At 39.8% G+C, this 16162-nt stretch overlaps 1 protein-coding gene and 1 pseudogene across 16 annotated transcripts in view; one reads left to right on the top strand and one right to left on the bottom strand.

The window, feature by feature from the left end:
• Window positions 1–16162, bottom strand: part of LOC140514419 (TP53-binding protein 1-like) — a 125748-nt gene that overhangs the window by 97737 nt on the left and 11849 nt on the right. For 12 of the 16 annotated variants that reach the window (XR_011970601.1, XR_011970598.1, XR_011970600.1 and 9 more), the window contains exons 1-6: window positions 11988–13439; window positions 6816–6886; window positions 4742–4838; window positions 3948–4201; window positions 3045–3202; window positions 2537–2683 (exon numbers count right to left, since the gene is read on the bottom strand). Coding sequence is in view for 9 of the 16 variants with exons in the window: in XM_072624752.1 (XP_072480853.1) it covers window positions 2537–2683; window positions 3045–3202; window positions 3948–4201; window positions 4742–4838; window positions 6816–6886; window positions 11988–12101 (841 nt within the window). In the remaining 7 variants the exon portion in view is untranslated. Of the gene's footprint in view, window positions 1–2536; window positions 2684–3044; window positions 3203–3947; window positions 4202–4741; window positions 9259–10053; window positions 11153–11987; window positions 13440–16162 lie in introns of those variants that run through there. The other 4 variants (XM_072624760.1, XM_072624754.1, XM_072624759.1 and 1 more) reach the window with 4 other exon arrangements.
• LOC140514437 (enhancer of rudimentary homolog pseudogene) overlaps window positions 9265–16162 on the top strand; it is a 52669-nt pseudogene continuing 45771 nt past the window's right edge.

Genomic DNA, 16162 nt, shown 5'->3' with positions numbered 1-16162 from the left:
CCTCCATCCCTAGGTTAAGCAGTTTCACCATTTCTTCTTGACAAGCATTATCTGCCAGGCACACAGTTCCAGGCACTGCTGTCTTTCCAGTACCAATACTGACATGCTAATAATAGATAACCAAGGCAGCATTTATATCTTATTATCAATACTATCTAGAGAGAAACAATACAATCCACTTAACCACCGAAAGAGCAAGATTTGTGTCATACTTTTTGCCAATATTAACTCGCTGATTCAGGGTTTTATTTAAAATATGAATATTATGTAGCTAATAAGTAGAGCAGGGACACATACTAGATAACCTAAACGTTGGATAACCTAAATGTTACTACAGAGATTCGGTTCTGGGATGTTTGAAGTTAACCAGTTAGCTAGGAATAGGAGGAAGAATGTCAGTCTCTTGAAAACAATATTTCAAAGCTTCTGATCTAATTAACAAGATAACTAAAAATACTCAACTGGAACAAAATATAAAAGGGCAGCCTCTGCTGAAACAACATCTTAGAGAGGTGGCACTGTTAGGCTAGGTGAACTATATGAAGGGAAATTTGGTCTTGATGACAGTTGATACAAACTACCCTGCCCTTCGAAGGGCCTTCACCCCAACATAATATGTGTGAACAGACCTGGCATGAAACTTAGAATGTAGAGGATTTAAGCTTCTTCCTCAAACCTTCAGGAGGAAACTGAAGGGAAGATCTATGAAAGTGACTGTTCAAGCTAGAATGATGAACATTCAGGATGTACTGGGATAGAAACTAACAGGAAAGAAAGTTTGAACTGGCACGATGACTGCGTGTAAATATGTAAGTATTTGACATAGAGCACAGATGGGGCACAAAAAACTAAAAAGACCTGGCACTCTTCCTCTTTCCTCCCAGTAACCCAAGCAGGATGTATCTGTCACTCCGCCTTTTCTCAGCCCCAGGAGCAACTTTGAAGAAAAAAAAAAAACCCAGACACAAAAGATAATTTAAAAAACTACGCAATAGGACCACAGACCATTGCAGTGAAGCTGATGACAGGAGAAAATAAATTTACATAGAAACATATAATTCATACGTAAAAGCAATCTTAAGAGTCTGGTCCTGAAAACAATGGAGAGTTCCTCTTGTTCTACCTAGCGAAAGGTATAAGGGAATCCCATGGAAAGGAGGCAGACACAAAATGATCCAGTCCACTTGATGACACTACTTTCCTTTCTGTGTACCCCAAGGCTTATATCTGTAGCTTATCTGCTCTTTCTGTACAGCGGTCAAAAAACATTTATTAAGTGTCAGGCACCAATCGCATAAATTATCTAGCTTTTAGGCTTGACCTCTAGCTCTGGCCTTTTGATGTACATCATCCTTCTGCTATCTTTAAAAATACAAAGAAGCTGCTTTGGAATGACATGCATCTGTGTGGCTAGAATTTCTCTGGAGGTCTACATCTGCTTTATTTTGGTCTTGTCTGAGTTTAATCTACAAAAATATAATCTACCGAATGCAAAAAAACAAAAGATTTTGTCAACATCCCCCTAAATCCTAAAAAACTGTTTGCCTGTAAAGGAAATTGAACTACATGATTTTTAGGGTCCCTTCTAACTTTAAGTTATGTGAGTCCTAAAATATATTTGACTTTATTAAAAATTGTATTACAATGGCCTGCAGTCCTATTGACTCTTTGCACCTTTTTCATCTATTCCTTCCTTTTTACAATGCTACCAATTTAGGCCAGGCCTTGACTATTCACACCTGGATTATTGCAAAAACCTTCCTCAATTCCCTTCCAGTCTTTCTGGCCTAAAAATAATGCTGTGTACTGTTAAAGACTCATCCAAAATATCATTTCCAGGACATCAATACTCTGACCAAATCTTCCACTTGGTGGCCACTGCTTACATGATAAAACTTAATCGCCTGAGTTAGCGTTCAACGATTCTCCGTGACCGTCCTCAGTCTTCTTTTCTGATTTCTTCCCTTTCTCCATTTAAGTCTTCATTTAAACAAAGTTAGTCTACTTACTGTCTCCCACATGTACCACGCCCTTCCACACCTGAATTTCCTCATCCAGGCCAAATATTATGCATTTTTGATTATCCAAATAAAATTCCAATTAGCCCTCCCTAACAACTCATTCTTCTTCAAGCCGAGGGCATTTTAACAATCTTACATTTACTAATATTGCTATTTTTAACTCTTTGCAAGAGGAACTCTATAGACCTACATTCTGACTCTTTGTCATTAGCAAACACTACAACTTGGGCAGGTCACTTAACCTACATGAAGCATAGTCTCCCCATTAGTAAAATAAAGAGTCTGGAAGAGGCTCCCCCTCTTACCTAAAAAATTCTGTAATTCTAGGAGTCTATGTTTTATCTCTTCAACTAGACTGTATACACCAAGAGAGGTAATAATATGGTATGCGTCTTTATATCTCCCACAGCCCTTAACATAAAGAAGGTAGTAAAAAAAATTTCTGTTGAGTAGTTACCTTAAATAATAAAAGCTTATAAACCTCCATGCTTAGGTCAAATAGTAATAATACTCACCACCTACACCCTGTCTTCTCTTTTCCTTATGTTCAATAGAAGACTCATATTCACCTTCTTCGCAGTCGTCTAGTGATGGAGTAGAATTGGGGCCATCAATACCCAACATGACTGGTATCTTTTCCATGATAAACTCTGGCACACGCCCTAAAGGATAACATTGACAATGTTGTTTTTATTGTGTTGTTTTAAAAATAAAGGTATTCTACACTAAACTTCTGTCAGAGAACAGGTTCCTAAATCATATACTTGAGCTTGAAGGAACCTTCAGAAGTCATTTGGTTCACCCCCTTCATTTTACGGATGATAAAACTGAAATCCCGAGGGTTAAATGACTGTCAAGATCACATATGGAGCAAGCAAAAGAGCTGGAGGTCTCTGTGAGCCCAAGGCCTCTAACTTAGTCCAGCACTCTTTCACTGTTTCTGCCTCAGAGTTTTAATGGTTAGTTGGGAGAAGCTGGCAAGCCATAAACATTCTGCCCTGAAGACATTTCACCTTTTCTTACCAATATCAGCTGCATGATCAATCAGGGTCTTTACCACCGCAATCTCCAGTCGAATTTCTTCCCTTGCATTCTTCGACACTTTCTCATTCCATGAATGTAAAAGGTTTGGAGCAAGCATTGCTGCAAGATTATAACTATCCATCTTATTCTCACTGACTCTTTAAAAAAAAAAAAAGTAGGTACCATTAAACGTAGTCAAAATTTGAACTAAGAAACAATTTCAAGAAGCTAACAGGCATATTTGTAGGGACTCTTACTTAATATTGGCTATGTATAAGGCAAATACTAAACCTTATCAGGAATTTAACCAAGAAATAGGAAATAAAAAAGCTTCTAACAGTCAAATTAATTTATAAAATCCATGCATCCAAAACTAATATTTTATTCACAGCCAAGCTTCTCAAAATCCTCAATCAGTACTAACTTATTTAAAACATAATAGTAAGACAGTTGGTTATTGCATTTGGTTTCAAAGTTCATAACTGATTAGAAGTAGCCAAACAGAAAGGGTGAGAGGAGTGGTTACAGGCAGGCACAAAAACTGTAGTGAGAAATGACAGGTGATAGCAAGGAAAGAAATAGAAAAATTATAAAAAAACAGAAATATGAAATCAAATGGCATCACAGGTTAGACCTTTTAGGGTAAACTGCCTTGCAGAAACAGGCCCCTGGAGATCACTGTATTACGGTATACAAATAATGACATTCAAAATGATAAAGAAAAAACGAAATTGTATTCAATATACTCCATTTGAGAAGATAAGGAAATATGTAAATAAATTTTAAGAAATATTTCCATCCCAAATAGCTGAAAACAAAATAAATGTACTGTTGCTTAAAATTATAACTGGCTAGCCAAAAGTTCCCCATAGCTAAAATTTTTTGTACTTGATCTTTACTTACCTGAGAGAAACATTCCGGAGAAAGTTAAAGAAGTACCGTAATACATATACTATATTGTCAGTCATAAGACAAGAGAGCAACATTGTAGCAGTATCCCTCTCCTCTGTTTCCAACTGTTGAGCTTTGATAAAAGCTTCATGCAAATCAACTGGAAAGATGGGTTCTGGCAACTCCCTAAAAAATTTCTTAATAAGATCTGTGATATCCTGTGGATCTGCAGAAGACAGACAGCTTTCACCATGATTCAGTTTCCTCTGAAATAAATTTCAAGTCATCAGTATTCTTTGATTTAAGATCTCCATTTTGATCAAAATCTCTGCTTACATCTCAAGATAAAGAGTTTTTCTTAGTAAACTTTAATTCTTTTATTTATTTGCTTCTGGTGTCATGTATTACAAAACACACAAGAAGCTCTAGCAAACAATCAAAAATACTTAATTTCTTTAACTACTGGATTCATGTAAGCTATAAATGCTTTCCACAAAGGGAATAATAGCTGGTCAGCTGTAACTCTACCATTCATTAATACCGAAAAGATGAGAGGACATAATGCTGAGCTTGGGAGTCATTAGACCTGGGTTCAAACCCTCCCCCCAATAACTACCTATGTGCAAGGTGCTCACAGACATCTCCACAGTAATTATTTAAAGTCATATGGGATGTGATGTTAGAGGGAGTCCACATGCTAGAAAATCATAGACCCTTTGCACATTCATGTCATATCTGAGAACTGTAACAACAAAAACCTAATTAGACAACTGTGGAAAGAAAAAATAGTCAAGGAATATGCCTACCTTCAGTGCTTTTATATGGGTAGCTGATCCAGAAACCCTAAAAAGACCCTTAACATGAAGATGTTGTTCCAAAGATGTGCAAGCATCAACGAGAAAACTGAAAAAGGCAGGTCTCATTAATGTATTTAATCTTACAAAAACCATACTAAGTGAATATACTTGTCAAGGTACATCAATAGGCTGTGAAGGTCCTTGACATGACTTCTGAATTATAAATCATTTCCCATTTCTATAATCTACTCATTGTTCTTGTGCTAATTTTAGTATGACCGTTGCTCTCATTCCATGACTTTCACAGCCTACTATATACCCAAGAGCCATACTATCTAAGTGTGTATACACACACACACACACACACACACACACACACATATATATATATAACCTCTATACACACAGACATGTATACCCCAACAAATCTTTCTGTAATTACCATCCCATAAAATGCAACAACCTTTTTTAATTCAATTTAATTCAACATTCATTAAGTTTCCATATATGCAAGGCATCCTTAATACTACAGATAAAAAGGAAAAAAAATTCCTCCATTTCAACATATACAGCATATACACAGATGAGTATATATAAAGTAGTGTTAAGAGACAAATGATAACTAGGGTAGAGGAAAAATAGGTCAGGAAAAGTCTTATATAATAGTGAAGAAGCGAGGGCTTATAAGAGGCAAAGGTAAAGAAGGAATGTATTATACACCTGAGAGATAGTTAATGCAAAAGAATGGAGGCAGGAGACTGAGTGTATGTATCGTCAAAAGGACTAATAGCCAACAGACTGGAAAGGTAGATGGGAGGCAGATCATGAAAAGTTTTAAATGGATTTTGTATTTTATCCCAGAGGCCATAGGAAGCTCCTGAAGCTTCTTAAGTCAGACCCCTGTTTTAGGAACATCAATTGGCAGCAGCTTAGATTATGGATATAAAACAGCGAGACTTGAATCAACAAGACCTGGCAACTAACTGGACTAAAGGGATGTGGGAGGAGGGAATTTCAAAGAGAAGATAGTGGAGAATTGACTCTGAGGCTCTAAAACTAGAAAATGAGAAGAATGGTTGTGCATTCAATCAAAACAGGAAAGTGTGAAAATGGGATAGATGTGAGGAAATACAAGTTCCATTTTTGAAAAATCAGTTTATTTTTATTTATAGGTTCTATTCATATCTCATTTAATTTACTTCTTTATTTGCTTGTCTGTGGGACCTTTATTTCTCTGCCAACATCATTTGTCCAACTCTTCGGAAGACAGAGATGATTTTTTAAAAAAATAATTCAATATGTAGAACAAAATAATGCAGACAGAACGATGCTCAATAGAAGTCTGTAGGTAATACATGTAGTATCAATGTTAAAGGGGACGGCTAGATGGCCCAGTGGATAGAGTGAGTGCTGGGCCTGGAGTCAGGAAGACTCATCTTCCTGAGGTCAAATCTGGCCTCAGACATTTCCTAGCTATGTAACCCTGAGCAAGTCACTTAACTCTGCTTGCCTCAGTTTCCGTATCTGTAAAATAAGGGGGTGAATGAAATGGCAAAACACTCCAGTATCTTTGCCAAGAAAACCCCAAAAGAGGTTATAAAGAATGAAAACAACTAAATGCCAAATAAACGTTATCTCTACAGATTACACAGCTCTCCTAGGTAAAGGACTCGGAGGATCTAAGCAGGTTCATTAACATGAGTTTTGTCGTCATTTCCCCAATACGTGAGCGTTTAGAAATCCTTTTACTAGAATGTGAAATGTGCGCATAACAAATCTGAATAACACTGTGTGATCACTATTTACAAAAGCTTGGGCATCTCAATAACATATAATTACTCTTCTCCCACAATTCTTCCCAAATATACTCATTCATTCATCCAATAAACGTTTACTGAAAGTCTGTTATTTGTCAGGCACTGTGCTAAGGGTATCATTACATTACAGGGATTTTCATTCAAATACAGATTTCAGAGTGGAATTATAAAGTCCATGAATTAAAGACCCAAGTGTGAAATATCTACTAATTTCTGAACCTTGCAATTCACCACTTAATTCTAGGCTAATTTCACACCTTTCTTACCTTGGAATGTTTCCATATTCTGGTACAAATGTCTGGGGTAGTACAGAAAAAGGTGCTCGAAAAATTTTCCCCTAAAATGTAAAAGTCATTTATTATAAGCATCAAGATAAAAATTTACAGGTATAAGCACAGAATGTGAAGACAAATTGTGATTTCAGGGAAAGAGCAAAAAAACAATTAAACTAGTTACTAATATTCTGAGATATAATTAGTCATAGTAGCTAAAAGGCAACAGACTTTGGTAACAGTGAGTCTTAAGAACAGAACTAGTCTCAAATACTAAAATAAATACCTTATGCCAATAATATCTATTAATTATGCTAATGAAAGAGTTACAGAACATTTGGATCAAATACTAACACACATTAAAGTATCATTATTGTATTGTTTTTTAAAGAGGACTTCAAATAGGTTTAATGCTTCTCAATTTGCATCTATTAAAATGGATATTTTTTTCTGAAATCACCTTCCACAGCTCTGCAAATACTAACTCTGCATCAAATTATCTGTGTACTTCCTTGACCAATAATAGGGTAAGATGGATTAATTTTTTTGGCTGATGAATGTTACAAATTTTCTAACAAAATGTTCCAAGAGACTAGGACTAAGAAATACTGAAAGTAAACATTAAAACATTAAAAAATCCAATTCAACCTCTTCTTGTACAGTTGCTATTTCTATAATAAAATTATCTTCTTTCTTACTATTTTTCTTAACTATTTCTTAACTATTTCTTAACTATTCTTAACTATTAAATATTTCTTAACTAATTCTTAACAATTTTTCCGAAGACTATTTATCACAAGAATAACTTGTGAAAGGCACCAAGATTCAGTAGTCCTGGGTATCAAGTCATGTCTCTATTTATTAGTTATGTGGCCTCTAATAAGCCATTTCAGCCCTTTCGTTACCTCACCTGTAAAATGAGGATAATTCCACATAACTCAGAGGGAGTTTTATAAACTACATGTTGTAACAATGAGCTATTATTAATAATCTGAAATCAAATTCTGAGATCCTGGAAAAAATAACAGTGCAGATATATATACTGAAAGAATTAAGCATAAAAATTTTCTGTAAGCTCGTACGACACTTAGGAAAATGACTAACGCAGAAGACATCCCATTACTAGGACTGGAGATAAGCCATTTATAGTATTTTTTAAAAAATCAATCCATAAGCATTTATTAAGCTGTAACTATACACCAGGCACTAGGGATAAAAATACAAATAAAATAACCCCTACTCTCAAGGAACTTATGTGCTAATGAGGGAGAGAAGTACGTACAGAATATAAATAAATACAAAATAGCTAAATAAGCATTTTTGGGGGGAAGGATGGAAAATCAGGAAAGGTTGATAGTGATATTTTAGCTAAATCTTGAAGGAAAAGAGAGATGAAGCAGAGGTGAGGATGGAGTGAATTACAGGCATGTGGAGATGGCAACTGCAAAGGAAGATTCAGGACATACCTGAGTACATGGGGGACACAGAAAAGGCTAGTCGGTATGGGCTGGGGGTGGGGTTGTTTAATGAGTAACATACAATGAGGATGGAAAGACAGGTTGTGAAAGGCTTTAAAAGCTAAGTAGAGGAGTTTATTTTATCCTAGAGAGTTAACAGGGAACCAATGAAGTTTATTTTGTAGATCCCATTTGGGCTAATGGAAAATCACTTTGGCAGCAATATGTAAGATAAGACAGAAATAGGAAATGGTTTGAGGCAGGAAGTACAATTAGGAGACAAATTCAGTAATCTAAATGTGATGAAGGCTTGAACTAAGGAGGGTCAGAAAGAAACAAGACAACTGCCAACTGATTAGATATACAGGGTGAGGGAAAATGAAGAGGATAATGGAAAGTTACTAGACTTGGGATATGAGAAGACTGGTGGTGCCTTGGGGGCAAAAATAGGGAAGTTTGGAGAGCAATATAATGAGATGTTTTGGACCTGTTAAGTTTGAGATATCTCTGAGACAGGTTTGTAATATCAAGAAACTGAGATAAATCTTGGATATCAAGTTTGAAATATCCCATAGGCAAACAGTGATGCAGGCCAGAAGCTCAGAGGAGAAACTGGGACTGGCTATACAGACCTACAAGTCATCTACATAGGTTTAGGATTAGGGATATGACTGGTGACTTCACTGGTGTAGATAACTCCCAAATGAGGGCACTTATTCTACCAATAGAGACTGGCAACTTTTCTGCAAATAGTAGTGTTTAAATGCCTAGAACAATGAATAGTTAAATGACTTGCCAGGAAATCACACAAAAAGTCAAAGGCAACATTTTAATCCCAGGCTTCAAGGACAGCTTTTTAACAATGGCTCTTAATCATCTTGAATGAAAGATAATAAAACCCTAGGAACTGATGAGGTCACTGAGAGAAATTCTTTCATGCAACAAACATCTATTAAACACTTTCTATGTTCTAGGCTCCAGAGAAAGATACAGTAACAAAGATGAAACAGTCCCTGCTCAGAGAAATTACTTTTCATGGAGGTGAGGAGAAGTAGAGGGAAAAGACATAGATACACGTAAGTAAATATATACAATACAATTGAGAAGAAGCACTAACTGGAGGATGGGAAACTAGAAAAGGGTAGGTTACACTTCAGCTAAACTTTGAAACAAACTAAGGGTTTCAAGAGGCAGAAGTGTGGGAAAAAGTATTTTAGGTATGAAGGATAGCTTCTGTAAAGTTATGGAAGCAAAGAAATGTCAAATAGGCTTACTTTAACTGCACACTGCAAAAAACAGAGTAATATGTAATAAACCTGGAAAGGTTGGCTGTTACTTTTTGAAGGACTTCAAATGCCAAACAAGGCAGTTGTAGTATTTGACTCTAAACAAGATAGCAATCTTTTTGAAAAAAGGAACCACACAGTCATACCCATGCTTTAACAATCATTTGTTTTAAGTGGATGATGGATAAAACCTGGAGGGTAAAACCATGACCTACACAACAATTAGGAAGCTACTATAATAGTCCAGGGGAGAAGTTAACAGGTCAACTTGAACTAGGGTTATAGATTGAAGGATTAGAAAGATGTTTTGTAGGGGGAATCAACAAGTGACTGGGTATAGGGGTTGAGGGGAAATGAAGCGTTACAGCCGATTTCAAGTTCACAAACCAGAACGGTTAGGACAGAACTGCTCTCAAAAGAAACTTCAGTGAGGGGTGGGTGAGTACTATTTTGGAGATGTTGAACTTAAGATGCCTATGGGACACTCACCTGGAAATGTCTGAAAGGCAGATTATGATTCAGGGCTAGAATTGAAGAGAAAGATTAGGGCTAAGGTACAGATACGGGAGGTGCATAGCAATGATAGTTGAATGTGGCAAGGAGCCTAGTGCTCTTTACACTAAACAGATTAAATCAATGCCTTCAATAGAATATTTTAAAAAATGAGGGGAAGACGGAAAAATCAGTATACTGACAAATAAGTTGATTTTTAGAACACAAATATTAGTTTTTATATATTAGTCTATGTATTTGTATAAAGTGCAATTCACAAGTTTTTGTATTAGAAACTCTTAAGTGTGAACCAGTATAAAATGTTATTGCAAATAGAAGTACAACTTTAATATTGTTCTTAGCTATCTCACCTCACATTACATTCTGAAACAATTCCAGCGGCTACTTACTCTGATTTACACTTATCTCTTAAAGACATTCATACTTACTTTATATAATATAATATGACTGTTCATTCTCATATTTGAGTAATATTCTGCATGGCTGTTTGTCCAATACAATGTGTCCACTAGTCAGTTTCTACTCTACCGACAAGATCTTAAGTATTGTTCAGCACCTAAAACATAGTATATAGATGCTTGATACACGATTTTTTTAAATTATGAAATGAATTCCTTGATTTTATGAGTGGAAAAAAAATCAAGGGCTATGTCTTGCAAAGACCTTCTCCATCTGTCAATCATTTTAGTCTTCTTTATGCATTTGTAGAACATAATGCTATCTCAAAAATATTACATGGCTCACATCACATTTCTAAATCTTTTCCTTCAATTTCTTGAAATCTTTGAAATTACTATCTCATAGGTATAAAATCTTGGGTAGAGACTGAAACAACTGAAGAGACTATCATATTGGTAAATAATCAGTAGAAACAAAAAAGTGTCAATTTAACTACCTAGTTAAAAAATGTTTTATGACATAAAGCTGACAATAGCAAAAATTAGGTTTGGGCATAATCAGATTCAATTAACTATTATGCACTCAAAAACCAGCTGTAACAAATATACACAACAGGACCACATAAAAGAAGCTGTATTAATTAATCTAAGTACACACACACACACACACACACACACACACACACACACACACACACACACTAGTATTTAACCAGAACTCCTCTTCAGTACTTAACCATTTCCACTGAACCATTCAGAAAACACCATGCTTTTTAAATGAACCACCCTTCCTGATAGCCCACAAAAGCCTCAGAAAATAATCACAAATACTCACTTAACCTCTATGAACTTCAGATTGAAAAACAGGAATAATAATAACATGTAGTGTGTGTGTATACACACACGCACACATGTATATATACAGAGAAAGATACACACACTTCAAGGGGTTGTTGTAAGGTTCAGATAAAATCAAGTACATGGAGTAATCTGAAACCTTAAGGTACTATAGAAACATTAGTTATAACCAACAGTAAATCTTGACATCTTCACCATATGGCTTATCATGTGTAAAATCGAGAAGCGGCATGGACTAGCAAACAGTCAGAAAAACCTAGGTTCAGAATCTATTTTGTAGAATAGTTGCGTGATTCTGGGCAAATTACTGAAGCTCTCTCTGGGCCTGTTTCCTCCTCTGTAAAACCGTGAGTTAGAGGAGATAGTTTCTAAGTTTCTTTCTAGTTTTAAACATGCAGCTAAATGGGTGTGTGAACAAAGAGCGAGGTCTGGAGTCAGAAGATCTGTGTGATCCCAGACAAGTCACTTGACCGCTTAACCACTTAACCTCTCAGTTTCTTTCCCCTGGCACATAGGTAGCTCTAGAGATACGTTAGCTATCATCCTGTCCTCTTTTCTGGACAAAATTAATGCTCCACTTTCACCAGTTTGGTTCACAGTGACTCTTACTAGCCTTCGGATGTCCTCCCTCAGCCCTCTTCCCCCTGGTCTTACCCTAAAAGTTATCGCCCGAGACTCTTGCCGGCCGCGAGCGCTCTGGATCTTTAAGCCATAGGCGGCCTCGAGATGCTGCAGCAGGGTCAGCCTCACCAGCCTCCGGTGCCTCATTTCTGCGGGTGTCTCGCACCTCTCCGCCACTCCCCTCCTCCTCGTCCTGATCCCTTTCCACCCATTGACCTTCTCTAGCCACCACCTCTTCCACTTGCTACAAACCCTCGGTGTCACCACCTTCGCTTCAACTCCCTCTCGTCCACTTCCACGAGCCCCGCTGGGGCTCGGGCCTGCTCCTGCCACTTCCGTGTCTCCTACCCTCAATTCCAAGCCCTCAGGTCTGTTTGTCCACACCCCGCTCCTTCCCCCGCCACTGACCCTTCTCTAAGTCACTCCCCACGGACCCTTCCACGCTCCTCTCCGGTCACTCCCCACCGACTCGTCCACACTCCTTCCCGGTCACTCGTCCACGCTCCTCCCCAGTCACTCCCCACCAACTTGTCCACGCTCCTCTCCAGTCACTCCCCACCGACTCGTCCACGCTCCTTCCCGGTCACTCGTCCACGCTCCTCCCCAGTCACTCCCCACCAACTTGTCCACGCTCCTCTCCGGTCACTCCCCACCGACTCGTCCACGCTCCTTCCCGGTCACTCGTCCACGCTCCTCCCCAGTCACTCCCCACCAACTTGTCCACGCTCCTCTCCAGTCACTCCCCACCGACTCGTCCACGCTCCTTCCCGGTCACTCCCCACCGACTTGTCCACGCTCCTCTCCAGTCACTCCCCACAGACTCGTCCACGCTCCTCCCGGTCACTGCCCACCAACCAGTCCCAGGCCTTCACCCCAGAAGACCTTTCCCCTAGACTCCTAGTCTCTATTTCCGGTCCCTCGGGTCTGCGGGCTCTTGCGGCCCCCCGCTCGTCGCCGGTCAGGCCCTAGGCTAACGTCGCCCCAGACGCCGGAGGCCCGGCGGGCCCTGGGCCCTGGCTCCGCCGCGGACTCCTCGAGCTCCCCTCCGGACCGGTCTCGCACGCTCAGGCAGCGCCCTCCGTCAGCCGGGCTGTTACCCCATCCCGGGCTGCCCACTCCGGCAGACCGGTCGCCCCCACAATCCAAATCCCAAAGCCGCGGTCTCCCGCCTCCCACTCCGCCTCCGCCGCCTAGCCAAGCACTCAGCTCCCGCTCCGCCTCCGCACCCCAGCCGAGAACTCAGCTTCGGGCCGAACGCAGCGGCTCAAACGGCAGCGCCAACGTTCGACCCGCTCTCTGATTGGGCCGCGCCATTCACAATCAGAACCCCTCCGCGGGGGCCTAACAATAGCCTGATTCGGCGGTAACGCCGTCAGCAGAACCGAAAGGGGGGAGGGGTGGGGGGAGAAAGGTAGAGCCCGGTCCTACGGCTAGTCCGACAGGTACTGCGCGTGAGCTCCCTGTAAGGGCGGAGATCCCTGGTGGACCATGGTCAGGGCCGTGCAACTCAGATCATTAATTAAGGGCTAGGCGCAGGGCGGGGACTCCACCCACGTGCTCCCGTCCCGAGCAGGACGCCGAGGTTTGGACCGGGCTCCTGCAGCCTTGAGCGCTACACCGCCCTTAAGGCCCCTCCATGGTCGGGGGGGGGGGGGGGGGGCAGGGGGGAGGCTGGAGGTGCCATGAGGGGGTGCCTGATCATGCGCGTGCCATGCAACCCCTTTGAGCCCCAGCTTTTCCCCTGTAAAGCGGGGTTCGGTGTGGTCTCCAAAGACAAGGGAAGGCTCCAAGCTTAGGCTTGTATTAGAAGGTGTGGGGAGACAGACTTGGGGGCCACTAGAGGCTTATCACAAATACCCAGAGGTGATCCGCAGGGATGCTGCTCCCCACAATCCTGCAGCCCCACGCAGCGTGCTGGTCCAAAGTCCCGCCTTGCAGCGCTCTCAGGACAGGTTGTCAGGCGTGTCCAACCCTTCATGACCCCTCTCTGGGGGTTTTGGCAAAGATACTGGAGGGATTTGCCATTTCCTTCTTACTCATTTGACAGAGGTGGAAACTGAGGTCCATGAGGTTAAGTGACTTGCCCAGAGCTAGTAAGCAATCTAAAAGCCTCTAAAGCCCTTTTCAAAGGAGAGATTTTAATATCCCAAACGAAGCCTGGAAGGAAACATAAAGGCAGTGCCCATTAGACTTTTCTCCAGGGATCAGTCTTGTGCAAAGCACTTTGGGGAAGGAAAGGAGCTGGAAGAAATTGGGGATTTAAAAATTTGTGACCAGAGAGATACGACTTATCTTATCTCTGAGAGAGGTCTGCTCGAGTGGAGGCACCCAAAGAAACTGGGGATTATGTACTCAAACCTCTTAAACTAGCCTAAGAGCTACTTATCTTTTTGCAGCTCTACGGGAAGATATGCTGGCAGTATGGGAGGTCTCTGCTAAACACACCATTTCTCTAAGCACCACTAGGCAGAATTTACTTAGGCTCCTGTTAGCTTATGGAGGTAGCCCAACTCTAACTCTGCCTGCCCCAAGAGTTGGCGGTGTTGATTAATATCTGGTCTAATATTGTAGGAAAACCACCTGATTTGAAGTCTATGTGGGAGTTCAAAGTGCATCTCTATTACTACTTGTATGGCCACGGACAAACACTTAACCTCTTTGGGCCTCAGATTCCATCTTTAAAATGAAACAGTAGAACCAGTTGATTCTATGAGCTTTTTAAGGTCTCTTCTAGCATTAATAGAGTTCGAATTCAGCTTGCCCACCTATACTCTGTAAAGGAGATATCATCAGTCTCCTAAGAGGAGGTAGGATGGAAGCCAAATGAGGTTGGGTGGTCCCTGGGGGAGATCAACTGGAGTTCTTAAAAGCAACAAAGGGTGGGAAGCAGCACTTTATTAATCATTATTGTTACTCATTGTTGTGATTTCTAAAACCACAGGTAAATTAAGGCATTTTCTCTGGCTGTCTCCCGTCCTTGGAATGCTATCCTTCCTCCGCTTCACCTACTGACTTCTCGGACTTCTCAACGAAAATTCCATCTTTTTTTTCCTATTTTTAAAATATATTTATTTTTCGTTTACAACATTCAGTCCCACAAGCTTTTGAGTTTTAAATTTTCTCCCCCTCCATACGCTCCCCAAGATGGCATGCAATCTGATATAGGCTGTCCATATACATTCATATTAGACATATTTTCATTTTAGTTATATTGTAAAGAAGAATTATAACCAACGGAATGAACCATGAGAAAGAAGAAACAAAACAAAAGAGAGACAGCAAATAGTCTGCTTCCATCTGCATTCAAATGCCACAATTCTTTCTCTGGATGTGGATAATATTTTCCATCATGAGCCTTATGGAGTTGTCCTAGAACCTTGCCTTGCAAGAGCCAAGTCTATCAAAATTAGCCTTCACACAATGTAGCTATAACTGTATACAGTGTTATCCTCTTTCCACTCCCCTCATTCAGCTAATATTCCATCTTTTATAAGGAGGTTTTCTCAGCCTCAATTCTAGTACCTTCTTTCTGGTAATTATTTCTTATTTGTCCCATATATGGCTTCTTTGTATATATTTGTTTACATGTCTCCTTATAAGATTCTGGAGGGTAGAATCTGTCGTTTGCCTTTTTGCATCCCCAATGCTTAGCATAGTGCCTGACATATTATAGGTGCTTAGTAAATGTTGATTGATTGTAAATTGGGAAGTGAGGAAAAAGAGTTCTCTAAAGTAGGCATTCTTAAGCTGGAGTCTGAAGTTTTGTCTGTTTTTACTATTTTGAAATTTGTATTTCAAAATAATGGGTTTTATTTGCAATCCCTATGTATTTTATTTTATGCATTTAAAAACATTATTCTGAGAAGGGGTCCATAGGCTTCACTAGATTGCCACACACAAAAAGTTAAGAACCTCTGCTTTATAAAGAAAAAAACTTATGAGGAAGCATCCTGTCCCAGTTTCCTGATTATCTCAGTTGTAAAATCCCTGTTCATGACTTTTTTGAGGGGACCATTTTTCTAAATTGCAAAGGGAGAGAAAACAGTTTAGAATCAGTAAAAGTGCTTTGCAATTTCCCAAATAGAATCCAGTTTGATTTCTTCCTCCTATCCAATTCTGGGTTTAGGCAATTGTTTATGTCCAGTGTCTATCACAAAAAAAAAAAAAAAAAAAAAGATGGATTAATTCCATGTGCCATCTCTCCAGTT

The sequence above is a fragment of the Notamacropus eugenii genome, chromosome 7 (genome assembly GCF_028372415.1).
Source record: "Notamacropus eugenii isolate mMacEug1 chromosome 7, mMacEug1.pri_v2, whole genome shotgun sequence".
NCBI lineage: Eukaryota > Metazoa > Chordata > Mammalia > Diprotodontia > Macropodidae > Notamacropus > Notamacropus eugenii.
Note: the sequence above shows the minus strand (reverse complement) of the source record. Positions and strands in the feature narration are given on the sequence as shown.